The sequence below is a fragment of the Manis pentadactyla genome, chromosome 4, assembly GCF_030020395.1.
Source record: "Manis pentadactyla isolate mManPen7 chromosome 4, mManPen7.hap1, whole genome shotgun sequence".
NCBI lineage: Eukaryota > Metazoa > Chordata > Mammalia > Pholidota > Manidae > Manis > Manis pentadactyla.
The window spans coordinates 13,003,857-13,031,793 of NC_080022.1; the positions used below are offsets into that span (position 1 = coordinate 13,003,857).

The window sequence follows — 27,937 nt, forward strand, 5'->3', positions numbered from 1 at the left end:
TGCTGAGGCCTCTGCCCAGGCTGAATTCACAGGCCCTCCCTCTGCTTGCTCTGCACATTACTTGCTTTAGACAGATCCCCATTCATTGTATGATGCGGGGGTTAAGGCCGCAGGCTCAGGACTGTCAGAGCTGGTCTTCAAACCCAGGTGAGCAAGTGCCTTACCGCTCTGCAATTGATTTCTTTGCCTGGAATGTTCCAGATGTCTATATGGCTCCCTCCTCCAGACCATCCAGGTTTCTGCTCAGGCGCCATCTCTGCAGAGAGGCCTTCCCTGACTGCTTTGTGTAAAACAGCATCCCCATCACCTTTTTCTTTTCCCATAGACTGTATCTCTGTACCTTCCTGGAGTTGTGGGATATATACTCGCATGGTGGCTTGTTTATTGCCTCCCTCTCTCTAGAAATCAAGTTTCCTCTTGTCTTTTGCCCACTCCTCCATCCCCAGCACCTGGAAGCTTGCCTGGGACCATCAGTTAATAACTTGTTACATGAATGAATCAGTTGAATCTGTAGAATGGGGATGAGCACATCTGCTCGCCAGGCTGGGCTATTCTTGGGAGACTAAAAGAGATCATGCTCAGTTTGGTTTTTGCACAGCAGACTTGAACTCCATGAGTTGGGGCTTGTATCGGATTCTTACTGCTTCTGTCATAAACCTACTGGCTTAAAATGACACAAATTCAGATTCTTGCAGTTCTGGAGATCAGGAGTCTGAAGTGGGTCTCGTGGACTAAAGTCAAGTGTCGGCAGGCCGAGTTCCCTCTGGCAGCTCTAGGGAAGATCTGTTTCTTTGCCTTTTGAAGCCTCAGAGATGCACACATGCCTTGGCTTGTAGCCCCCTCACTCCAAACCTGTTTTTGCTGCTGAATCTCCTTCTCTGAGTCAGACCCTCCTGCCTCCCTCTTGCACTGACCTTTGTGATTTCACTGGGCCCACCCAGGTAGTCCCAGATAATCCCCCATCTCAAGAGTCTTAATCATATCTGCAAAGTCCCTTTTGCCATGTGTTAGATACAGGAACCATCCCCCCCCTTCCTTCTGCATCACCAGGTCCCTCTTCAGGCTCTGGTGCACAGTAGGTGCCCAGGAAATTGGCATGGGCTTCTTGAGGGCAAGACCCCCTGTCATCCCCATCCCTTGTTCCCCCCATCTGGGCTGGCCTGCCCAGTGGCTTGGGCTCCAGGTGAAAGGATTCAGATTTGGCACCCTCAGAGTGACATGGAACCAGAACTTTGTTATAAATAATAAAGCTAAATCATAAGAAATCCTTAAGACAGGAGGTGACATGATAGAGTCACCCCTTGACTTAGGCTCCTGGCTCCTGAACCCACTTCTTCCACTTACAGACCATGGGACTCTGGGTAAGTCACTGCCTCTCTGTGCCTCAGTTTCCCCTTCTCTAAAATGGGGGTGATGATGATTATAATCATACCTACCTTGTAGAGTGCTTCTGGGCCTAAATGAGTTGGTAAAGCTTTTCAACTGGCACAATACCCCCAGATCGGAGGAGGAGTGAAGGTTATGTGCTAAGCACCTTACACTGATGTTGGCCTTTGCCACACTCCCCCAACATTTACTGGAAGCCTATGGCAGGCCAGGCAAGGTGCTGGGCTCCAGGGAGACAGTGGTGAGCAACTCCACCCAGGCCCTGGCTACATAGGCTTCTCGATTACCACCTGGGAGGAATTATTACTGCTCCCATTTTGCAGGTGAGAAAACTGAGACCTAAACAGGATAAGGACTTGAGGCCATGTAACTCCAAAGCAGAGGAACTGGTATTTAAAACCCGACAGGCCGCACTATGCGCCACTGTCGTCTCCTGCCTGTCTAACCCACAGTCCCAGTAATCAGAGCCCTGGAACTCTGCCCTGAACCTTTCCAGAAAACTTGGAAACATTTTCGGAACAGGAGTCTCCTCCCTTATTACAGCCGTCTTGGGAAGACATGAAAATTTGGCTGTGATCAAATTAGGCCCATGTTGTGGTCTAACTTTCTGTATTCACCATAAAGCTAATAAACTAATAAATGAGACAGAATGAAAATATCATTGGGCAGGACTGCACGCTAAAGGCGTGCTGTAGTCATTCTCACGGCTGGGGCCAATTTCTCAAATTGTGCCTTGGCCAAGTTTCTTCAGCTTGCCGTGTCCCTAATAAGGCATAACTCACTCTATAAACATTAAATTGACTTATTTATTTTAAACTACAGTGAAACTGAAAACCACCTTGATAAACCTATTCTCCTGCATCCGCCTCCTCATGCACATAGCCCGATGATTTTTTTTTTTTTTTAACAAAGAAAATGTCTAGTCTGTTTCAGCCCTCCTCTTCCAGCCCTTGCCTGGCTGCTGTCTCTCTTGCCACAATTCCAACGTTAGAGATTTGACTCTTTCCCTGGAGGCTGGCAGAGGGCATCCTTTATGTATAAAGATGATTCATGCCTAATTAATAATAATGGTACGAACATTCACCAAGCGTGTATGACTGGCACTGTGGGCTGGACCCTTTGCTAATGCCTCTGTACACATGAACTCGTTCAGGCCTCATGAAAAGCCTGCAAGCGCCTTCCTTCTTGAGCCCCATTTTGCAGATGAGGAGACAGGGTGTTGGAGAACTGAAGTGCCTTACCTGAAGCTGCACAGAAAATAACTTGTAGCAGAGCCGGGACCCGACCAGGGGGTTCCTCACCACGGTATGATCCTACCTGTTAGCAAATTCACAGGGATGTCTATGATACATCAGGCCCAGGAGAGCAGCTAGGAAAGCTAGGCATTCCAGCTGCAGAGGGACACATTTCTGGAGCTGCGGTGGGCATTCACAGCCTGGCGGGGCCCCAGGAGTCCGCGGGAATCTACCTGGCCTGGCTGACAGAAGTGGGTGGGGGGCTTGGGCATCTTATCAGAGACCACAGCTGGTTGGGGTGTGGGAAATGGCCGGAGAAACAGGAGGAAGGCATTCCAGGGGGAGGATACAGCCGGGATAAAAGCTGGGTGGGGCACCCAGGGATCTGCTGCTGGAGGGAGGGGAGGGGGCAGGGGAGAGCCCTGTGAGAGGGCTCTCAGCAGGAGGGAGCGTTTGCCCTGGGTCATCCGCACTCTCCGGGCCTAATCCTGCTCAGCCCCAAAGAGGAGAACCCACTGTGTGTTAGCTGACGTAAGCTGGCCTCCCTGTAACCACCCGGAACCAAGAACAGAGGGAAAGTCTGGCTCTGGCAGGAATCCTGGTCACAGCGCCATCCAGAGTTTGCTGATGTTACTCTCCCAGAGATGAGCTCAGACAGACCCAGTACCCTGGCACATTATGTAATTCTCTGAGGCCAGCTCATCATTCATAACGTGGATGTCTCACAGAACTCATGACTCCATTGACTAAACACATGTTGAGGTGGTTATTTGCATGCCCGTCTGGAGCCGTAGAAAATGAGCTCCATGATGGTGGGGGATCATTCCTGTCTTGTTTGCTGTTGTCCCTCTAGTCATTCCTCCATGTGCATTGAGAAGCACATTGCAGACAGTCAGTGTACAAATTGTTGGGTGGATGGATGATCGTTGAATGGATGGATGAGTGGGTAGATGGGTGGATAAGGGATGGATAGCTGAATGGATGGATAGATGAATGGATGGATGCATGGATGGGTGGATGGATGCAGTGGAGATCTAATGAGATCCATGTAGAAATTCCCAGCATAGTACCTGGTGCAGAAAAGTCATTCAGTGTTTGGAAACACAAAGCCCTGTCATGCTCCAGCGCAGGATTCCTGCTTGCTTCTCAGGCCCAGTTTCTGGAAGGCAGAGCCTCTGATGGGAAACCGAGACCCAGAGCCAGCCTGAGACAGAGGTGTGACAGAGGCCAGTCGGGGTCACTGGTCTATGCCGGCCAGGGCGCCTGGGCTTTGCCAGGCAATGATGCAGAGCAGTGCAGACAGGATGCCCTGGGGACCTCGGGCCCTGTCAGAGCAGGACGGTCATCTGCCCCTTCCTTCCCAGACTGGACATGGCCACAGAGAGTGATTCCAAAGCTGACCACTGAGGAGTGGGGTTCCTCCCGCTTTTAATGGGGATGGTCCCCCCTGTGGCTTCCAGAAACCACAGCTACCCAGCCCTCCCTACCTCTCGCTCAGGGACTCAGATGGTCCTACTTCTACTCAGGGCTCTATATGGAGCCTCCTTTTTCTCAGTCCTCCCCTCTGACCTTGAACTCTGGGGTGAGCAGTTCCCCTGCTGTCTCGTATGCAAGCTCCTGACCCTCAATTCCACAAGCCGGGCTCTGATTTAAGCCCTATCCCTTAGTCCCAGCCACAGTCCCTCCCCAGGATGCCGACTCCTCCCGGATGAGACCTTGATTTGAGCTTGCTTGTTATGTTGACAATGGAATGCCACTCTTTCAGTGTGACCTTGGGTATGTGACTTAACTTCTCTGCACCTCAGCTTCCTCAGCTGTAAAATGGAGATGATAATAGTTCATAAAATAGTAACTGCGTAAGTAACAAGCACTGTTGTTATTAACATAAATAATGACTATGGTTGTTAGGGCATTAAATGAGCTAATAGGTGCAAAGTGCTTAGGACAGGGCCTGGCAGTGTGCTATATTATCATTCAGCAAATAGACGCTTAACACCAGTATGTGCCTAGCAAAGTTCCAGGTGCTGGGGGTACAGGTGGACAGACTGTCTCATGGAGCTAAATTTAAGGGCAGAGCTTGCTTCCATTTGCAGAACTGATGACCTCTCTCAACCGCTCCCTCTCTGCATGACCTCGAGTAGGTCATATAACCTCACTGAGCTCAGTTTCCCCATGTGTGCAGTGCCTGCCCCTCTGGGTTTTGGTGAGATTAGAGGTGGAGTGGGTAGACTGCTCAGAACCAGTACATCCTCAATAAACGGTGGTTAGAACTGTTCATGCCAGTTTTTCCAGGATCAGCACTCACCCCCCCACTCCAGGGTCTATGAGCAAGCGAAGAACATCACATCCTTTCCCATATTCTGGGAGGTGGGCATTATAGTTCTTGATTTTACAGATTCAGAGACAAGTGCAGAGAAGTTAAGCAACCTACCCGGGATCCCAAAGCTTCCATGGGGCAGAGCTGAGATTTGACTCCAAATCTGTCAGGTGCCATCACCTATGCTCCTGGCCACTAAACCACTGCTTAGCCCTGAGAATCAGGGCCATCCAGACCCAAGGGACCTCAAGCCAGGACAAAGCTTCAAACACCCCAAGTTCATTTGACAAAGTGAATTCTCAGTGTTTGGCCTTGAGTGTTGTCAAGAGCAGCACCCCCCCCACATTCTTCCTGTGGGTGCCCTGCTGGTTCCAGGTTCCTGGGACCTCCTGGTCCCTTTCCATCCCCTACCCAGTCCCTGGGCATGAACCTATATCCCAACCAGGCCTCTCAAAAAGCTGCAGGGGAGAGCCAGGGGATTGGAAGGTGATGTAAAGCCCAGTCCTAATGATGGCAATAAAAATGGAAATGCAATTTCAGAGCAGGCACTGTTCTAAATGCACGCCATGTATTATCTCATTTAACCCTCCCTAGAGCCCATAGGAAAGCTATTATTACTATTCCAAATCTTAAGGTGGGGAAATGGAGTCACCGGCTGTAGGGTAGCTTGCTCAAGGTCACACAATTAGTGGAGGAGTCAGGATTCAAAGCCAGGCTCTGGAGTCCACACTCTTAGTACTGCCGTCCGCACACACACAATATCACGCAGACACTAGAGGTGGGTCTGAAGGATGCAAGGACAATCATCTGTAGATGGAAGACCTCGCTCAGAGCCAGGGTGTTGTCTCTAGATGGATCTTCCCAAGCCAGGACTGTGGGCCACACCACCCCTGGCTGCTGGCATTTGCCTGGGCCAATGCAACTGCTGAGTGACATTTCTGTGGGCATGAGGCGAAAGCCCCTGGCTCACCCTCCCAGACTCACAGGTGGCCAGACCATTGCTCCCTTCCTCGTTCTTACCTTCCCGGCACCACAACCAAGAAAACATCTCCTCCTTACATTGGCAATGAGCAGAAAGAACAGATGGTGGAAGCTTTGGTTGAAAATGATGCATCCATTAAAATGCACCAGCTGCCAAGCCACTGCTCGCTTCTGAGGTCTTTGTCTCCATTGATAAGGAAGATGTGGGTATGTGGGAGGGGGGCGGTGTTTGGTTAAACAGAACTGTTTCTGTCTTGACCTTGGTGAAAATCCAAAATGCTCACTCCAAGAGCTTGAACCCAGTGAGTCATGGAGACTTGCTCGTGCAGGTGGCTGCCACCTCAGCTTGTCCATGGCAGCATCAACTCTGACACCTGATGGTCCTCACTCCGCCACTCACTTGCGTGCGTTAAGCCTCTTTTGTAAATCCTTCATCTCATGGGGCCTCACTCACAGACTAGGAACTCACAGGCCAAAGCCAGAGAGTAAGCAAGTTCTGTTTGACCAACATGGAATTTTTGAAACATTTTTTAAAGAGTTTTTAAATTAAATCAGTGGCAAATTTTTGGAAATCATATTTCACATACAAATCTCTATTTTTAGCTCTTCTTTGAAAAGTTGAAGATGTGAACTCTTTACAGGTTATTCCCAAATTATAGCAACTGACTACCATAAATATTGACTGGATTTAAACCAGAGAATGACATCTCCATTCCCCACAGGCCACACCACTCTCTATTGTCTGAAAGTGTATCAGTTAGAATTAGTTTGGGCTACAACAAAGATAAATATATCTTAAACTAGGTAAAAGTTTATTCTTCTTCTTCCCAATTATCCATGTAGCCTGTCCAGGGGTAGGGGGAAGGGGGCAGGCTCATGGTGTTAGGGACTCAGGCTCCTTCACTCTTGGTGCTACACTGTGCATAGCTTCCATTCTCAAGGTGACCTCAAAGTCTAAAAAAGTTGCCCCAGCTCCAGCCCTTGGGACTACATTCCAGGCAGAAGGGGGAAAGGAAAGAGAAGGACACACTTCCTCCCTGGAGGATCCTTCAGGAAGTTGTACTTAGCATCTCTACTTATATCCTATTGGCCAGGATATAGTCACATGGCCACCCCCTGCTGCAAGGGTTGCTGGGAAATGTAGTCTTTATTTCAGACAGTTGTACGTCCAGCTCTCAGGGGTTCTATTACTCTGAAAAGAGAACAGCTGTTGAATTGTTCAACTTCCTTACACAGAACATATGCCAGTGAAGAGGAGACCTTGTCTTTGACTTTGTCTCAGCTTCTGTTACTGCACTGGTAATTTACATACTGTTGTACATTTCATAAAGTTGTTCCAATGAATCACAAGGAGATGATGGATGTAAATGTGCCTAGCAAGATTTGTGACAATGTCAGTTCAGTGATTGTCAGTCACAACCATTCTTCCCCCAGATGTCCGCGTGGCTCACTCACTTGTCTCCTTCACTCTGCTTAGACGTCTCCTCCCCTGACCACTTTGCAACTTTAAATTTAAAATTTAACCCCCCACCTCCACTCCCAGCTCTCTCCATCCCTGTCCTGCCTTTATTTTTCTAAATATACATCTAGCCACCAACATGATATTTTTTTAAAGCCTGCTTTGTTTAGTCTCCCTTAACTAGAACATCAGCTGCATAAGGACAGTGATTTTTGTCTGCATTGTTCCCAGCTGTATCCCCAGCCCTAGGACAGGCCCTGACACATAGTAGGTACTCAGTAAAAATGTAGTGAATGAATGTATGAGCTAACGGCTGTTTCTTGAATGTCTTTTATGCGCAAGGCACCGTTCTAGGTGTATGAGACAGAGCAAGAAAGAACCTTCCAGCTTTCCCATCCTCATGGCATCAAGTCCAAAGCCGAATACACTAAGATAAATACCTATTACCTTGGATGGGATCTCAGTGCCAGCAAGAGTCCGGGAGTTTTAATTTTGTTTTGACAAAGAGGCTGATGGGAAAGGCTGGCTGGCTGGCTCCTCTGTCTCCCATCTGCCAGCAGCCCCAGGCGCCCTGGCCTGACCTTACCCACTCTCAGCCCCACGTAGCTCAGGACAGTAAAACATAATTGGCCTGCCCTACTTTTTAAGAGAATCCAGATTGAAGGATTGGGTTTTTTGGTGGGCTGACCTGTTTAAAAGCCTTAAGAGGAGGCTGGGAGTTTCAATTTTCCATCGCCAAAGCAAGGCTGTTTTTAGCTCAGCTTTGATGAAACAGTGGGAATCAGGTTCGGCCCTGGGTCACCCATCAGCTGACCTGGTTGGGAAAGGCCTCCTGCAGGGCCCAGGCCCAGCTGCAGGTTTGCAGAAAAGTAAAGGTTTGCTTTACTCAACCGGGTAATTGATGCTGCTCTGAAGTGGCCCCAGGACCATTGCAAAGGAGGGAGTGAGCTCTAGGCTGCTCTCAGATGTTCTGTCCTCTTGATGGACTCTTGGAGCCAGACGGACCTGAGTTCATGCCCCAGCCCTTCCAGGCATCAGCTGCATGACCTTAGACAAATTGCTGGGCTTCTCTGGGCATTGGTTTCCTAATTTGTGGAAATGTTCATCATTTTGATCTCACTGGGCAGCTGTAGGCACTAAATGATAGAATGTCAGCTGGCTGCTGTGTCCATCTCAGACTTTGAGGATATTTCCCCACTCTTCTTGCAGGAAACTGGCTGACTGACAGCCACACCAGAGGGCCAGGCTGGCACAGGCCCCAGCAGATAAGGCTTTTCCCAATTGCAATGCTTTGGCATACCACCTGCTTTTCTAAGGGTCAAGAACCATCTCTTTAGCCTCTTTCCTGATCCTTTTGTCAAACAGTGGTTGAAGAGATTGGCCTCTGGGCTGCTCTGGTCCCATATTAGAGAGCCCCTTGTGATAGATTCTTGCTGGAATTTGCTTCCAGGAAAAACATAGTCTCTGCAGACAAAGGGTCAGCTCTTGGTCACCAGAAGGCACAGCCGGGCCATGCACCTGGGTTCCATGCTGCCTTAGCTGGCAGGAGGCCCAGGACCAAAATCATTGCTCTAGAGCCACAATCTGCCACCTTCCTAGCTTCAGAGCACCCACTCATTCTGCCTCCGCTTTACAACTTTTGCTAGTCTGCAGGAGTTTGTTTCCATCCTGCCACTGATGGGCAACCTTGCAGAAGCTTGGGCCACTCCCACCTTGGAAGGCATTGAGCTTGGTTTCATCAACTCTGGGGTCCAGCTGCCAGCCCTCCGCCCCCAACCCCGACTGCTCTGGCTGAGTTCTAGGCAACGTCCCCGTGCCTGTTTCCTCATCTGCGAAATCAGGGTGATGAACCTAATACCTCATGGGGTGGTTGAGAAGATTTAGCTTTACAGATGGTGAAACTGAGGCATGATACTAAACTTGTCCCGGGTCACTCAACTCCTACATATTAAAGCTATGAGTATCAGGCACACAGGAGGGCTCTATTATTACTATTACTCATTACTATTATTATTCTTATTTCAGGGGCTTATGTGAAGGTTGGAAGACATCACTGTTCAGTGTGCCCGGCATGGGTCTTGCACACACAGGTGCTCAATGAACCACTGACATGCAGAGATAAACACTGCATGCGTGGTCCTCTAGAATCTTTTGGTCCAGTGGTCTCATTCTGGCCTTGCACACAGTAGGGGTGCGGCTATGCTCACTGAACAAGATCAGAGTGATCATTGGTGCCAGAAGTGCAGGGAGCCTGGGAAAGTCACCTTCCATACCTTCCTCCCCTGCCAACTCCAAGAGGCACAGAACTTCATGATGCCAACTTCTCCAACTGTCAGGTTAAGAGGCAGGGCTTCCTTTTAGGAGACTCAGCACCCACACGGACACAGCACAGCCATGTGCCGCAGCCTTTCAGCCTTGCTTCTATGTGGCTCACCTCCCAGCTTCCTTCGTCTGGGTTCCCTTTACCCGCTGCCCAATGTCTTTTTCCAGGGAAAACATGGCCAACACCTTGTACCTGGTGGGCCTGGGGTGGCAGGTGGTAAAGACAGGTGGAAGGAACTTCCTGAACCCTGGGCTGCCTCCCATCCCAGACCCTGAGTTGTGCAGGCTGACCATGAGGGGCTAAATGGATAAATCAGGATATGGAGGAGGAAGTAGTTTCCATGGCAGCAGCAAGAGACTGCAGAAGGGAGTCCCAGAGAGGAGGGGGAGGGGAGAGGGGAGGGCACAGTCAGCACAGAAGGGCCAGAGAGGCAGGGGAATGGGGACAACAGAGGGGCAGGGAGGATGGGAGGGGGTGAGGGCCTGAGGCTCAGGAACGTAACTGAACAAGGAGGGAAGGGCCAGGATGGATGGCTCAGCATGGCACAGTGACCCCATCTTCCACCAACCAGGCAATAAGGAGGTCAGAGCAGCAGGGGCCAGCAACCCCAAATCTTTCATCAACCAGGGCCCTGGTTACTAACTTCCTGGGTTCAGGTGATCAAGGCTGATGCCAGGCTGGCCTCTGTGGGTTTTTTTCTATGGGAATTTATCATCGGAAGATGCAATCCGACACTGGAAAAAGATCACCCCGTTTCTCCACTAGGAAATCATGGCTGCCGTCTCTGCAGCACCCTTCTGGGAAGGTGTGAGGGGGCCTTCTACAGTGACTACACTGGAGCCTCAGAACAAAGGGCTTCCTACAGCCCAGATGCAGAAGCAGAGGTCCAGAGAGTCAGGTGACCTGCCTGAGGTCACCCAGTCCTGGCAGGCTGAGCTCTGTTTGGATGAGTCTAGCAGGAAGGGTCCCTTTCCAGGGTGAGATGCTCGAACCCAGGAGGACACAGCTCAGGGGCAGGCAAGTGGGAGGTAAGCCCCTTCCCACGGAAAAGCAACGGAGGGGCAGACTGGGGCCTCCTCTGGGGCTGGCCAGAGAGCTGCAGCTGGGTCCTAATTCTAAGGCTTTAATGCTCACAGGAAGACCAAAGGAGGGAAGCTGGGGATGGGACAGAAAGGGTGGATGGTGTGTTCTGGACACACACACACACACACACACTCACTCACACACACTGCACCACCCTTCTCCACGATCCCTCCCTACCAGCCCTGCATTTGATTGGAAGCCACAAATTTTTTGCACCCACCAAGCAGTTTTATGATGGAAACCATTTTCAGGTTAAAAGGGGAATGAAAATCATGCTAATGGCTTTTTAAAGACCCTGGGAAAAAAAGAATCCAGGCAGTTTCTGGAAAGCAGGGGGAAACCGCACAAGGAGGAAGGTAATGAAACTCTCAGGCCTAGGAAGGTGTTCAGCTCTTAGGTAAGGGGGCTTTTCCGGCGGCCACAGGCCCCTGCCCAGAGCTCCTTCCCCTCCCTGGCCCCCCATGCCCCACTCCCCAATTTGAGACAGCCTGCTCACCTCTCATTGGTGCTGCTCAAGTAAGCCTACCACATTTAGACTGGTTAGACCCTTGACTGGTTCCCCAGCCAAGAGGAATGGCTGGCTGTGTGCGGGGCCCACCTGTGGGTTCCCAGCCCCAAGGAAGGATTCTGACCTCTCCTCTCCTGCTTGGCCCGGAAGAGAAGCTGGGCCCAAACTCCCCAGCACTGTGCTATAAAAAGCACCACATGTTTCTGGCTTGTTGAAACCTCAACTTACTGAGACTTCCGGCACATGGCAGCCACAGCTGGAGTTCAGAGCACCTACTGTGTGTCCCCCACCCCATCCCATGTGAGGGATACCACCAAGCCCCAAGCCATCCTGCAGGGGGCCTTTGCTGGGTCATCCTAGTTAAGACCAGGCTGGCTGGGGAGATCTGATGTTAAAGGAGAAAAACTCCTAGCCTCCTCCATGTAATACAACCTGTGTCCATAGAGCAAGTCCCTTAGCTCAGGGGAGACTGTCCTTCCTCCTCCAGCGCCTCTGCTTGATGCAGTCCCCGGGGCTCCGCACCGTTCCCGGGAAGGGCCTGCTGGGGAAGAAAATCCAGGGACTGGCCAAGGAGGCAAGGGGACTTCAGGGTGTTGGGGTGCTCTGTCCCTGTCCCAGTGGGGTTGAAACTTCTCCCTTCACAAGCAGCAGCCCCGGGAATGTATGAACATGGTGCCTCAGGCAACTTTAGCCAAGTTCATCCAAGCAGAATGAGATCATGTGTCTTTGATCTCGGTCTAGGGCCTGGCTCCCACTTTCTAGGGTGAACTTGAGTGTCAAGTTTCCAGGGGCCCGGGAGGATTGAGAACCCATCATCTGTTTCAGAAGCCGGAGGGCAGGGAGCAGATGCTGGGTGTGGTCCAGGAAGGCAGAGTGGGATTCAACATTGAATCAGTGCAGAGTGAGAGGGAGGGAGGCACGGTCTGTGGGTGACCAGCGTTGTGGCAGCCCCTGATGGTTTAAAGGACCCATTCGGAGCTGCAAATTCTGTCCTCAAATAATTTCTCTTTAACAATAGTCAGTAGGGACATACCATGTGTGGAGGCCTGCCAAGCTCTAAGTTCTGATGTTTGGGGTTTGGTGAAACCAATGGAAGGGGACCAGCCAGTGTGCCTGGTGGGGGAGGGAAAGGTTAAACAGATGGATGGACCCCTGCGGCAGGCATTGCGGAGAAGGGCGGAGGACCTGAGGCTCGGGGTTTGCTGACCTCAGCAATAGCATCACCTCAGAGCTTGTTAGAAACCCAGGGCCTGCGGGAGACCTCCAAGAATCTACATTTGAACCAGATCCCCTAGGGGATTCTTGAGTGTAGTCAAAGGTCCTCCAGGCTCGCCTATAGAGGATACCATCCCAAGACGAGGTATAGGTCTAGACAAGCCCTTTCTTGCCTGTCACCGGCTGCTTTCCCAGGCCTGCCAGTTGCCACAGGTGCTACCACAAGTAATCAGCCCATTTCCTAGTACTGGGGGTTCTTGCAGACCCCCAGGGCCTGTGAAGGGAAAGCAAGACACAGTGAAGACAGCTGGGGAAGGACCAGCAGCTGGGACTGGCTGAGTGGGTGCACACCTGATCATGAGGTCAGAGAAACAGACCTAGATGCCTACAGGCTTCCAGCCCGGCTCTGCAAATTGCACAGGTGGGAGGGAGGGGGAAGGGCAGGTACCTCACCCCTGCTCCTTTTTCAGAGAACAGCAAAACCTTTTCCAAATGTCTTAACAGCAAACATCCCAATAGTACTCATGGTTGCCAGAGACTTTATGGCCATTTTTATTAGCCCTGCTGCAAGGCTCTGCAGAGGTAGAGCGGGCATTCTGCAGTCGTTGTCCCAGCATCACGGGGGCATGGCCCTGAACTTGGAGAGGAGGCAGGTGTTTGAGGGAGGGAGAGACTAGGTACGAGCCCCAGGGAATGAGCAGCCAATCAGGCAAGCATGGCAGATGCACGAACAGTAAAACTTCATTACTTCCCACTTGAGCTCTTTCCAGCAGGGATGACAGGGAGCAGAGCTGAGGCAGGAGCTAAGCTAATAAGATTGCAGGGGGGTGTTTAACCTACTTGCAAGAAGGAACTATTTCCCAGCCCCTTAGAAGCTCCGTTTCCATGCAAACAATGGTAATACAAATGAAAAGGTTCTCTCATCTCTTCATTAAAGCAGGGCCTCAAAGGACCAATCGCTACTCGAATCTTCTCCATTAGCCCAGAATGAGATTCTGTGTGTATAAATGAAGATGTTTGAATTACAAAATGCTTTTTAAATAGGGTAGATTATCAAAGTTTGGACCCGACAAGTCTTCTTGTTCAATTGTTGAATTTTGGCAAGAGATGTGAGGCCTCACACCTCTTTCCCCACTGCCTCCCTCCCTTCCACCTTTCTGGATTTGGGCCAGATCAGGGAGGGTCTTGCAGCAGGAGCTTGGGATTGATCCTCTAGTGGTGGAAGCCACGGGAAGGTTCTAAATTGGGAAAGGACAGGCCAGATCTTCACTGTGATCAGGTCACTCTGGCAACAAGGTAGAGACAGGACAGGGGCCTCAGGCAGGGAGAAGGGGCAAGAATAAAGACAAAGGTGTAAAGACTGCGGGTGGAGTGGGATGAGTAGAGCGGAAGGAAGGAAATGCCCAGCTGTCGCCTGTCCTGCAGCCCCCCTCACCTGAGAGATTAGAAGAGGGTCAGAAGCACCCACACAAATGCCATGCACATTTTTCTCATAGAGAAAATCAGTGTATATGAAATCCTAGGAAACGAGGTCCACAGTGACAGAAAGCACTTCAGTGGTCGCCTGGAGGTGGGGGCAGGGGATCACAACGAGGCACAAGGAAACATTTGGGGGCAATAGGTACGTTCATCATCGAGATCATGGCGGTGGTGTCAATGGTGTATGCATATGTCAAACCAAACCTCACCCAATGCGCCAACTTTATGCAGTTGATTGTTTTGTCAATTATACCTCGATAAGGCTATCAACTAATTTTATTTTAAAGGCAAGGATCCCAGGAGATATACAGTATAGGAGCAAAATAACGCATTGCACCATCCCTAAGACATGGCAGGATGAGACTAATGTGTGTTGTGATGACCTTGATCCTGGGGCAACCTAATTAATGTCCAGCCAACTTCTTCTCAGAAGGAGAGAGGCATATATGCAGACTGGATAGAAAAAGCACCTGTATAGGATTTCTTTTTGAAAGCACCACTCTGTCTTGTTCCCTGTGCCTAACGGCGTGTCATAATTTGTTCTAAAAATTTTATCAATTAACAGTATTGGGGGGAAGAACTGACAAGCCCCTATAGTACTCCAGGCTCTCTTCTAAGTGCGTTTGCCTACGGTCATGAATTAGACTGCAATTCTCAGCAAAAGTCACTTGCTGGGTCGACTGATCCCCTAACAGCGCTGGAAAAGTAACTCAAAAACCATCTCTGTTTCCTCCCAGCCCCACCCTCTGCTCCCAAGTCCCCAGTCTCCATTCTGGGAGAATCTAGGACTCTTCCCAGTGGAAAGACAAAGCCAGAAAGGGAAAACTGATTAGAGGCTATAAAGTTGTGTCAGGTGTGGAGAATGTGAACATGACTTCCTCAGCGCACTCCAGTCACCAGAATTAAGGGGCTCACCGGCAACTGGAGGAAGGGAATTCAGGAGGAAAAAAAGTCCATTCTGTTTCTAGCAGCAGAGAGGAAGCAGATGGCTCTCATTACCTGGAGAGGTGGCCAGGCTCAGAACAGAAATGCACTCAAGGGCAGGGGAGGTAAATTCCAGTACCAGTGAGCTCAAATTAATTTGCTGGTAAAGGAACATCTGAGGAGCGGTGTGGGGATCGGGTCCAAAGAGAATTCTTAGGCTCTGACGTCCACACGGCTTGTGTTTGAACCAGGGCACCCACCTGCTCCCTCTGTGGCCTCCTCGGTCATGTTACTGTTTTCTTGGGGTGCCTTAGTTCCCACATCTATACAGTGGGGGCTATAATATTCTTATTGCTATGCAGCACATATTAGAGCATGTTGTACATGCTGCATTATAACAGAATAATGTCAAGGATTCAGTGAGGGTAAAATGCTTAGCATAATGCCTCATTATAAATTTCTATAAATATCGGTTCTTCCCCCAAAGGCTGTAATCCCACAAGGCAGGTTTTATAATACCCATTTATCAGATAGAAAAAACAAAGCTCAGAGAAGCCAATGCCCTTATCCCCTCATTCATGCAATGGATGTTCCCTAAGCACCTACCATGTGGCCAGGCTCACCTTCAAGGAGCTCATAATACTTCCCTGGGAGGAAAGACAAACAGGTAACAGTGTATCATGATGTGGACGAGTAGGTGCCCTGAGACAGAAGCAGCCCTGGGGAGGTGGAGAGGAACTCTGTCTGCACAGGGGGTGGGCAGTCAGAACATCCTGCTTGGTCTTGGTGGCGTCTGAATGTAGCACCCACAGATTGCGCTGTTTCTAGTGATTCTGGTCCACTGGACTCTCACGGCATACCAGCCCAGAGCTAAGCTTTTGAATTATCCCATGTCATTTTCTCAACTGTCTGAGGGGTGTGATCACAGATGGGGAAAGTGAGACTCAACTGCCCAGTTTTGCAAGGTGGCTAGAGGCCTGCCATGTGGACAAGAACGGCAGAGTGGTCCAACTCGAGGTAACGGTGTAGGCAAAGGCATGGAGGCAGGATCCAAATCCTTCGCCTTCCTGGATCCACCCCATCCCTCAAGGCTCAGCGTGGGGCTTAGCACCCAGTAGGCCTACATACTTGTGCCAAATGTGGACAGCCTATAGTCCTGACCTCAGGCCTGGCAGAAACCCTAGTGACCGGCCCTTGCTTGGCCTCACCTGAGCCACAGGGGCCACAGCGACAGCCAATGGGACTTCCACTATCTCTGTGCCCAGCTTTTCAAAACCATAATTACTTGCCTTTCAGAGCTGCTGTCAGTGTTGGTAAACTCCAGCCGCTAAACTGCATTACACTGATCTCCCCAGAAACCTTTGCAGTTATTAATAGTTTATTGATCACAGCCCATTGCTGTTGAGAGTTAGTCTCCTCTCCCCCCAGCCCCCTAGGGGCCCTGCTATCTGCACAAGGCCTTCTATCCAGCGTGCAGATCAATGCCACTCACAGATGGGGAAAGGGAGTCGCTGGGCTGCTTAATCCACTTTAGAAGGATAATGCTGACGGCACGTGCTGGGATGAAGCGATTGGTCCAAATCAAAGCTGTGACCTGGAAGCTGTTGGATCTGCAGATGAGAACTAGAGTCTGCTGTGGTGGGGTGGGGGCTGCGCCTGGTTTCCAGCACGGAGGGACGCTCGGCTCATGAAAGGAATGGAAAGATTCCATTGCCGCTGGAGGAAGGGGAAGGCTGTGGCTGGAGATGCAGCAGGAGCCAAGTACTCTGGCCTTGTTGGCCAAGATAGGGATTCTGGTCTTTATTTTAAGAGCAGAGACTTGGAAGGGATCTAGGTAGGGTTACCGTTGATTCATTTGCATTTGAAAAGATCCTGGTTCTACCTGGAGAATGGGATTAGCAGAGAATTAGCAGGGGCACAAGAAGTAGTTAACTACCCACCTGTGTATTCCAGGTGAGGAAAAGCGGCAGCGGAGATGGAGGAAAGTGGATAGTTGGGGATATATTTAGGAGCTAGAACACCAGGACTTGGTCACTGACTATACTGGGCAGATTATCAAAGGTGCGGCCCAAGAACTGTGAGTTGGGCCAATGAGGGAAGGCAAGATCTTCTGCGGAGCAAGGGAACGCAGCAGAAATGGGAAGTTACCTTCTTCAGAAAGCACCGGTCCAGGTGTCCCCTGAGCTGTCTCTGTACCACCTGTAGTGTGTCACCTACACGTGTCACCTGCACTATTTATGTTACTGTCACCTGAGCATGTCATCAGTGTCGTTGCCTAAACATGTCACCTGTGTTGCTGTTACATAAACACATCTGCATAAATCACATATGTGGCAGTCACCTGCATATTTCCAACTCTGTATCAACCATATCATCATTATTTTATTACATCACCTGGGAAGCTGCCAGCTGCATGTGTCCCCTGAGCCTGTTTCTTTACGGAGCTGTCACCTGAGCATGTCACCTGCATACCTGTCACCTACAAGTCACTTAAGCAGGTCGCCACGATCACTGACACCTACGAGTGTCACCTAAACATGTCACTCTAGGTGACTGTCTCAGCAACAGTGCCCAGGAGAGGCTATTTTTTCAGTGTAGCTGAGTTATAGACAAAGAAAATTATTCCCGGAAGGGAGAGGGTTCCCTGCTGTTTCCGCTGTCACCGTGCTCCTTCTTCTGAGAGCATGAGGAGAGGGAGGTGCATCTTCCCCACGAAGTTTCCCTGATGAAAAGCTCGCCGTTCTTTAAGTCCTTTCATGACAGTGGGTAGATCAGATGTCAACCTCTGTGCATTCTGTGTAAATGAGGTGTTTGTTTATGCTAGTGATGCCGGTGGTGGGAGGAGGGGGGGCATGAGGTGGGCTGGGTGCTCGGTGAGACATTGGGTGGGGGAAGAGAGGCGGCAAGCCCAGGTGTGTGGAGGGAAGGGAGGGAGGAGGGAGACAGTGAGTCATGAGGAAGAAGATCTGGAAGTGAAAGATGGTGGGGGGGGGGTGGGGGGGAACAGCTGAAACGCAGAAGAAAGGAAGGAATCTGAGGTTAGATTGCTCAGCAGGAACAGATGGGAAAAAGAGGCTTCACCGAGTAGAGTGGGAAATGCGTCCATGAAGGGGTGGGAATGGAGAGCCGACTGAAGGAACCTCCCTTTCCTGGATTGCCAGGCTGGGATGCCCCCTCGGACTGTGCCCTTAACCACACCCTCACTGCCCGCCACGGGGGTGGGGGTTCTCTCCCATAGGACTGTGCGGCCGCTGGGCGGGTAGGGCACCGTGCTTGGCATTGCTAGGGTTTCCATGAACATGAGTTTCTTCCCTTCTTCCCAGCTTTCTGCTGCAGCGTGAGGACCTGAGACCCAAACACAGAAACCCCACACCCTCTAAGTTGTGGCCAGAGTAGGCTCCCCTCTCGCAGCATGATTAGGGCCCAGAGAAGCTCCGACCTTGCCGGAGGACACAGATTTCCCTGGCACAGCAGCACCGAAGCCTCTGTAACTCCAGGTCAAGGCTCTGCCCACTCCAAGTGCCCAGGTCCCACCTGCCAGGCGTTCCTCCTCCCACTGGGCATCACAGGATGAAGGGACAGTCGGCGATGATCCCTCATCCATTTCACATGACGGGTCGGGTTTCATCCTCACTGCAGTCCTGTGACGTATCAGCCCCGTATTTCAGATAAGGAAACAGAGGCTCCGAGAGACACAGCAGGGCTCGTACAAGGTCACACCGTGGACCAACAGTTGGGGTAGGATTTGAACTCGTCTCCCTCTAACACCAAGTCCGGCCTCCTTTAGTGCAATAGCAAGGAAAGAGCTGCCGTGTTGGCATTTTCCATGGGTAGAGAAAACCACATACGAACTCAGTTTCAGCATGGTCTGACCCTGTGGAGCCTGTAGAAGGCTCTAGAACAGGAATGGTCTAACTACAGCCTGTGGGTGAAATTCAGATTGTGTTTTTTTGTGTTTTTTTTTTACCAGCCTATGAACTAAGATTGTTTTTTATTTTTTCACATTTTTAAGTGGTTGGGAAAAAAATAAAAACAGAAGAAGAATATTTCAAGGCCCATGAAAATATATGAAATTTATTTCAATGGTTATAAATAAAGTTTTATTGGAACACAGCCACACCGATTTGCTTATGCACTGTCTGTAGCTGCTTTTGCTCTATGGGGTTCAGTAGCTGTGAGAGGCCAGAAGGGCAACAAAACCCACCATATTTACTCTCTGGCCTTTCAGAGGAAATGACCAGAAGGCTCGAGGGGGTCTCTCTTGCCCTCACTTCCTCCAAGAGGCCCTCCTGTCTACTGCAGGCAGAACCAGCCACTCCCTGCTCTGTGCTGGGATATGCACACTATTTTCCACATGAGTTGGAGTTCTGATCCGATTCCCTGGCTCTTTGTCCATTGGGACGGGGGTTCTTTGGAGATGGAAATTTTACTATGTTTCTTCTCAAGTCCCCAAGACTGGGCATAAAGTGACACAGGGCAGAAAGAGGAATCCAAATTCCCATCCTGGCTGTTATTAGCCATATTGGGTCAGTGGGCAATTATACCCCTTCTGCAGCCTCAGTTTCCGTGTTTATGACATGGGGCCATGTGGACGGCAGCTGTGAGGAAGGAGTGAGGTGATGCGTTAGTAACAATTTGAGCGACATGCCTGTACCACATGTCAGGCACCTCCTAACCCATGGCATCCTCAGTACCCCTGGGGAGTGGGCACCATTACCATCCTGAGTTCATGGATGCCGGAAGGAGTCCAGATTTGACTCCAGCTGGACACACAGCCCACACCTTCACTGTCTGAAGTGTCAAGCGCAGGGCCTGGCATATGGTTGGCGATCCCTAAATGCTGCGCCCCCTCCCAGCACAGCACACAAGCATGTGGTCAATCCAGGAGTGTCTGTTGAGCAAAGGTTGAACAGTGGGGCACTGGCAGTAGTTTCCTGGAGCGCCACGCCTTCCAGCTCCAGACCACAGGCCCTCATCCTGCCCCTTTGCCCCCCTGCAGGCTCCCCGAGGTCCGCATCTCAGACAATGGTCCCTACGAGTGTCATGTGGGCATCTACGACCGAGCTACCCGAGAGAAGGTGGTGCTGGCGTCAGGCAACATCTTCCTCAACGTCATGGGTAAGTGCAGGGCCCCTGGGCCTGACTTCACAATGAGAAGCTGTGTGTGTGTGTGTGTCTGTGTGTGTGTGTGTGTGTGCGCTCATGCACACGTGCATAGAGGGGCTCTCCTGGGAACCACCTGCCAAAATGCCTGTTGTGCTGCCAATGGACCCTCTTCTTCCCCACCATTGCCCTCAAGGGGGCAAGGAGGCTGACCATGCTGCCACAGTCTCTGGGCCTCAATTTCCACTTTTGTGAGATGAGGGTGGGATGCAGGCTTAGTGAATCATTCATTGGCCCCCTAGCTCCAGTCTCTGTGATCCAGTGTAAAGCAGCTATATGGGCACCTTTCCCAGGCTGAAGCCAAGAGCCACATTCACAGAAACACCCACAGGGAAAGTACAGTAGGTGTGGGTGCCCCCCCAGGAGGACAATTCAAGAGCCTGCATGGGGATTCTGAGACCACATCAGCGGCAATGCATGCCTGCTGCAGAGAGAATGACTCTGACCCAGCCACGTGTTCTCTCCCTGTGCCTCCCGGAGATTGTTCCCGAGGCACTGAAGCCCCAGGTGATAAGTCAGGAAGTCCACTAGACTGGATGCTAGGGTGCCTGGGTTCTGACCCTATGCCCTATGCCTGCTTCCGTTTCTGTATCTGCAAAATGCGGATAATAAAGCTAGTGCCTCTCTCTGGCTGGCTGTGTCCCCAGCCCCAGTCTCAATTGCCGCATTTCTAAAAACAAGGGCCTTGTTCCAAGTGGCCTCAGAAGCCCTGCCGGCTCTGCTCTTCTTGTCAGGCACAATCTTGAATTCGGCCACCAGAATTCCAGGGCCTTGGCCTCTGCTCCAGGCTCCAGTGCTCTCTGGTGTTCTTATCAGATGATGTTTACCTGGGAAACGAAGCTTGCCTACTCAGGCAACTAGTGAAAACGCAAGGGCCCTGTTGAAAGCTGCTGCTTTGGGGGAAATTGAAAACTTCCAAAGGCCAGACCTCCAGTGGGACATTGATTCCCTCAGTGGCCGCACGTGATGTGATTGAGCTGCCTGGGGAAAAAGCCAGGGCAGGGAGGTGGTGCTGCCAGGAAAATCTCCCTAATTGCAGTTGCCCACATCAGCCTGGGGGGCAGGAACTATGTTGTGCCCATTGCAGACATCCAGGGTCAGAGAGCTCCTGAAGTGACTTGGCCCAGCTTGGGAGGGTTAAATGAGAGAATCCACAGAACAGAGTGTTCTGAGCCCAGGGTCTGGCGCATTCTGTGTGTACAATAAACAGTGTCTCTTACCTAGTCATATCAGCTAAACATGAGCACAATGTAAACCCAATTAGGAAGGCTTAAAATCACATTACCTTCACCCCCAAACTCCATGACCCTCTCCTTTAAATATATTTCAAGGCAGTTTTCAAAAATTACAATCTATTCATTGTGTTGGCCTATCTGTGACATTGTTTGGACCATTTCTTGTCACCCATGCACACGCAAAGACCCTCCCTCCAAGAGAGTATAGGTCATGGAAAGCTGGGGTCTCCTTTGTGCCAGAGAGACCCTAAGGATCATGGCAGCCAACAGTGGAGCAAAGAAGCCCCCTCCCCAATTTGGGAGTCAAAGGGAAGCTTCCCAGGACACTGGGGAAGGGGGAGCCGAGGAGCTGGCCACGTCCCAGGGCCCCACGTGCACCAGAAGCACAGAGCAGTTCTGCGGGAGAGCAGGGCACCCTGTCTGCCATCACCACGGCTGCATCCAGCACATTCTAACATGCTGCTTCCAGAGGCCTCCGGGCAGAGATCAAAATGCAAGAGTCGCTGTAATTTCACGCCTATAACATCCCCACTCTGCGGTGGGGAAGGACATTTGGGCGCCACATGGGTGACCCCGAGGGTTCATGCTGCACACAGTCATTAAAATGCTTTTATCCGAGCTGCAGATAAATTGTAAGCCAATTTGAAAGTTGCATGCTGGGCCCCAGGAACGCATTATACACAGTCATGGACAGATTGCGAAGGCTCTTCTTGGGGGTGCAGGTTATGCAGGGGACGTGTTAAGGGGGTGATGTTACAATCAATTAAATGTGAAGCTCAGACACCCCAACCCCGCCAAAGCCAAAAAATGCTGCTTTTCTGGTTCCTCCAGAAGACCAAAGACCCAGTTACTCTGCCACCCTCATAGACAGCAGTGCCACACAGAGGGAGCCCTTTCAGCCCATAGCTAATAATCAAGGCCATTTCCCATCAGGCACAGGCTGTGTGCCCTGAACTGTGTGCTAAACGTTCAACCCACGGTTAATCGTGTGACTGTCACGGGAGGGAGCCCTACAAGGCAGGTGCTGTCATCCGTGTTTTACTGATAAGGGCTCTGATGGAGGCTCTGAGAATTTAAGGGGCCCACCTACATGAGTGACAGAGTTGGGGGTCCTGCCAGGTCTGCCCGAGACTGGAGCTGGTGCTCCTAACAGCACCTCTGAACACCCAAGGGAAATGTTCCCACCTTTGGCACAAAGGCTGTTAGTAACACAAGTACCAACCAAGCACGGTGTTGGGGTGCAGAGTGGAGGAGTGGGGGCCTCTGTGAGACTGAGCTCTAACTAGGAATGCTTGGCACTCAAACACTTGAGGCAGTTGGGTGGAGCTTCAAGCACCTGGCACGCAAAAACTCAAGACAGGTTTTGTTTCCAGGGCCCATCAGAGTCTAAGAGGAAGGAGAGCCCATCCCCGCCCCACTGTTCCATTCCTGTGCCCCACCCCATGGGTGCTTCTCCCATCTATGACTACCTAGGGCCCCCTCACTACTCAAACCCTTTGACTAGGAGTCCAGCAGACCTGGGTCCAAATCCAGGTCAACGTCCACTTGTGACATGGGCAGCCCAGTATTGAACTTTCTAGTAAAAACAGTATCTGAATGTCTTTTTTGTTTAAATAAATTATAAGGTGACTTGGATGTCCACACACATGGGCATTCTAAATCACATTCATTCACTCATTCTTCATTTGTTCTTCATTCATTCATTTACGTCACAAATATTTATCGAGCAACCAGTATGTTCACGAGCTGTTGTATGTACTGGAATTCTTCTTTGGGAGACAGACAAAATTCCTGGTCCTCGTGGAATTTACAGTGCAGGAAGGCAGCCATGTACGGGTAGACAGCCAGAGCCTGTGGCACGTCAGAGGGTGGTCAAGCAGAGCAGAGGCCAGGACAAGCAGAGGGAAAAGGGGCTGTTTTAAACCAGATGGTCAGAAGGCCTCTCTCAGAAGGTGACACTCCTAGAAGGTGAGGTCAGAGCCATGGGGACTTCATGCCTTCACGTACCTGGTTCAGTGATACTTATTCAGCATCTTCCCCCGCCAAGCACAGGTCTAGGTGCCGAGGATATGGTGGAGAACAAGGCCAAGTGTTTGCAGGGTGGAACTTACATTCCATCAAGGAGGTAGCTTGTGGTACAGATGTAGAAACCAGAGCTTGATGACTTAAGTCACCAGGCCTGCCCATAACAAATGATCAACAACTGGAAGCAACAAAAATGTATTCCCTCACAGTTTTGGAGGCTAGAAGTTTGAAATCAAGATGCCTGCAGAGCCATGCTCTCTCTGAAAGCTCCATGGAAGAGCCCTTCCTTGCCCCTTCCAGCTTCTGGTGGTTGCTGGCAATCCTTAGCAGTCCTTGGCTCACAGATGCATCACTACCACCTCTGCCTCCATCTTCACATGGCATCTCCCTCTGTGGGTCTGTGTCTCTGTGTCCACATTTTGAGGACACCGCACATTGGATTAGGGCCCACCCTAATCCAGTGTGACCTCATTTTAAATTGGCTACATCTGCAGAGACACCATTTCCAAATAAGGTCACATTCACAGTTACTGGGGGTTCGGCCTTCAAAATATCTCAGGGACACAATTCAAGCTCAAGTACCTGAGCCAGGAGATGGCAGAGCAGAGTTCACCGTCTGACTCTGACGCTCGTAATCCCTGCTCCCATCCACATGAATCACCCTCCACTGAGCATTTACTAATATGCTAGGCACCCTGCTAAACTTTTCATAAGTTCACTTGCTGAACAATCACAAAACCTCTTGTAAAGCGAGTACTACCATTTTCCCTTTGATGGATGAAGAAACCGAGAGGTCACGTCACTTGCCTAGACCACCCAGCCAGCGAATGCATCCTGTGCGCTTAACCACTCTGCTCTGCTAGAAGTCATGGAGTACTGAGAAGCATTAATAAGTGTTCAGTCTTGGGATCCCTGTCTCTATTCTGGAGGCTTCCAAGTGAGGTTGGCAGGTGGAGGTAAAATTTTGGAACCCCACACAATATGCTTTCCAAGCCTGGGCCAGGGGCCACAGCTCCCACCCTAGAGAACAGTTGTTAAGGAACTTTTCATAGATTGTCTTTTCTTCAGTTTGTTTTACCGAATTTTTATTAAGTGCCTCTGGTGATTTTTTTCCCTTGCTTTTTTTAAAAATAAAAAACAGTTTTATTGAGATATAATTCAGATAACATATAATTTGCTCATTTAAAGTATACAATTCAGGGGTTTTTAGCCTAGTCACCATACCACTTTAAATCGGGCAACCAATTCTAGAACATTTTCATTACCCCCTAAAGAATGCCTGTCAGCAGTTATTCCCAACCCTAGATTCCCTCCCCTGAGTGTTAGCAAACACTAGTCTACTTTCAATCTCTGTGAATTTCCCTGAACATTTCTTATAAATGGGATTACACAATATGCAGTCTTTTGTAACTTTCTGTCACTTAGCATAATGTTTTCAAGGTTCATCCATACTGGAACATGTCTCAGTACTCCATTCCTTGCACAGCTGCATAATATTCCATTGTATGATCTATGACATGTTGTTTATCCATTCACCAATCGATCGACATCTGGGTTGTTTCTGTTTTGGGGCTCTGAAAATAATGCTACTGTGAACATTCTTGTGCTAGTTTTGTATGGACATATAGTTTCAATTCTTTAAGGCACGTACCTGGGAGTGGAATTGCTGGATCAAAAGGTACCTCTATGTTTAACCTTTTGAGGAACTACTAGGCTGTTTTCTAAAGTAGCTGCACCATTTTACATTTCCACCAGCAGCAGCTGAGGGCGCCAGTTTCTCCACCCCCTCACCAACACTTGCTATCTTTTTGATTATAGCCATCCTCGTGAATGTGAAGTGCCTCTCATTGTGGTTTTGATTTGCCCTTTTCTCTAATGACTAATGATGTTGAGCATCTTTTCACGTGGTTTGGCCATTTAGATACCTTCTTTGGAGAACTGTCTTCAGATCCTTCGCTCGTTTTCAATTGGATTTTATCATTGAGTTGTAAGAGTTCTTTATTCCAGATTTGAGGGCCTTATCAGATATATAATTTGCATATATTCCCCCGTTTGGTGAGTTGTCTTGTCACTGTCTTGATGGTGTCCCTTGAAGGACAAAAGGCTTTCACTTTGATCAAGTCCAGTTTATATATTTTTTTCTTTTTTTGCTTGTGCTTTTGGTGTCATATATCAGGAGGTTTTGCCTGACGCAAGGTCATGATGTGTTCCGCTGTTTTTCTTCTAAGAGTTTCAGCAGTTTTAACTCTTACATTAAGATTCATGATCTGTTTGGGGTTAATTTTTGTACACGGTGGGGGAGGAGTCTCCCTTCATCATTTGCACGTGGATATCCAGTTGTCCCAGCACCATTTTTTTAAACAGACTCTTCTTTCCCCCATCGAGTTGCCTCGGCATCCTTGCTGAGAATCGATTGGCCATAAACATGAGGGTCTGTTTCTGGACTCTTTCTCTACCATTCCATTGATCTGTGTGTCTGTCCTGATGCACTTCTACTTTCTAAAGCCATCTGGCCACCGCCAGTCTGGCTCTGTGGCTCCACTGCTGTGTGGCTTGGGCGAGAGTCCACAGGAAGTCCTCCAGTGGCCAGTTCCTTGAGCTTTCCCACCATGAGAAACTCCCTCTGGGCCTGGTGTGGGCATACTGGGTGGTGCTGGAGGCTGAGCCCACGTCTATGAGGCCAGGCCAGAACCTAGGATCTCTAGAGATCTGGAGCTCTGTTTTCTAAGACCAGATTCCTGAACTGGATTTTCTGGACTCCTAGCACAGTGCTCCATTCTACAAAGAGGAGCACATTCCCAGGATCATATTCCAATTCTCATAACTGGAGTGTCAAAGACTTCTCTTGACTTGGGACGGAGAAATTTCTAGGCTCTCAGTGGGTTGGGGAGATCTGAGGGCTGAGGGCAGATCCTGCACCCTTTAAAGGCCTGAAGATCTCCCACAGGCCTGAGCCAAACAGAAGAAACACAAATCTGCCTCTTGAGCAATGCCAATATTGGGAAGCAGGCTTCCAACTGCAGAACCCCTTTCAAGAAGCCTGCCTGTGGGCAGGATGCTGTGGGGTGATGGGGGTCTCCCATGCAGAAGCAGAGCACAGCCTGTCTATATGGCAGTCCAGGGGGCAGATTAGGTCAGCGGAGGGAGGCCCCTGGTCTCAGAATCCCTGGGGTCCCAAGGAAGGGTAGCAGGGAGAGGATATTCAGAGCTGTCACCATAGGCAAGTCTCCATAGCCCAGGATGCCTGCTGGGTGGGAAATGGTAGCTCGGTGCCCTGTCTTGGATCCTGAGCAGATGAGACACCTGCTGGGCTGGAACTAATTGCATGAGCTGCCCCCGGGCAACTGCAGTGGCCACGGGTTCTGGGAGCACAGGCTGCTGTCCAGAGGAGGCTTGGGCTGGTTGGGATCCAGGCCAGAGCCGCAGAGGAATCCCAGGGCCCTGAGGGAGACAGGGTACCAGCCCAAAGCTCCTCTCCCACCCTAGAAGTCCCGAGGGTCCTGAAGACCAGGCCTGGCTGCTCTTGTGCCCCAAACAAATACCTGGGCAAGCCCACCTCCAGGGCCTCTCCCCTCCCCCAGCCCCCTTCCCACTGGCTCTGGATGAGTGACAGCAAGTGCCCAAGGCCCTCCAAGTGGAAATAGGAGGGCTGGGTTGTCCCCAGCTGAAGAATCATCCCTCTCTTCAAGTAGGTTGACTAGAAACAGTGTTTCCATAGAGAGTTGAGGAGTGGTTAAGAGTATGGGCCTTGGATTCTATTGTGATTTTTAAGTCCGGGTCTGCAAAAGCAGCAAATGTTTACTGAGCATTTACTATACACCAGGCAGATCTGCTTTACACCTGTTCAATTATTTAATTGTCGTAACAGTCCTCTAAGGTAGGGTCTACTATTTTCTTCCCTGTTTCACAAGCATGAACATGGAGAGGTTATAAATGTGCCCAGGGGCACAGGTCTAGCAAGGATAGGCCTAGGAGTCAGACCTATGCAGGCTGGCCCCCCACTCAGGGCCTAGCCACTAGGCTACACGGGCGAGGTGTTTAAGGCCCTAGAACCTCCATTCCCCTGTCTACCAGATGGGGATGACAGTAGCACCTCCCTGCTGGGGCATGAAATACAAAGGCCTGTGTCCAAACTCCTAACGAGCACTCAGGAAAAGGGTAGTTGTTCTTACTTCTCAGCCGTTTTGCCCTGGCCTCACCCTGTAAATGTCAGTGGGCCAGGGAAGGAGGGTGAGAGCCACAGGAAGTGACATCAGCCCACTAGGAGCTCCTTAAGCCAGGCAGCGACAGCTCTGGCCTTCCAGGCTGGACACTGGGGAAGGAGAGCAGGAAAGAATGGAGCCCGCAGCCCTAAGTCCAGTCCCATCCAGTCCACTGCCTCACTGTGACTTTATCTCTCCAAGCCTCAGTTTCTTCACCTGGAAATTGGGGCAATGTAGGTTCCTACTTCCTGGGACTGTCATGAGGAGTCAGTGAGATGGTGCCTGTCGAAAGCACCATCAGTCTGGGCCTGCTGGCAGGTCTGGGGGCAGGTCAGGAAGTTAGAGGAGGGGAGGCAATGGGAGCCAGCCCAGGGCCCGGGCCGGAGAGGCTGGACATCTGGG

At 50.5% G+C, this 27,937-nt stretch overlaps 1 protein-coding gene across 2 annotated transcripts in view; it reads left to right on the top strand.

The window, feature by feature from the left end:
• The window catches only part of IGSF21 (immunoglobin superfamily member 21), a 227,404-nt gene that overhangs the window by 175,977 nt on the left and 23,490 nt on the right, over window positions 1-27,937 (top strand). For both annotated transcript variants that reach the window (XM_036914445.2, XM_036914446.2), the window contains exon 4: window positions 19,910-20,028. In XM_036914445.2, the coding sequence (XP_036770340.1) occupies window positions 19,910-20,028 (119 nt within the window). The remainder of the gene's footprint in view (window positions 1-19,909; window positions 20,029-27,937) is intronic.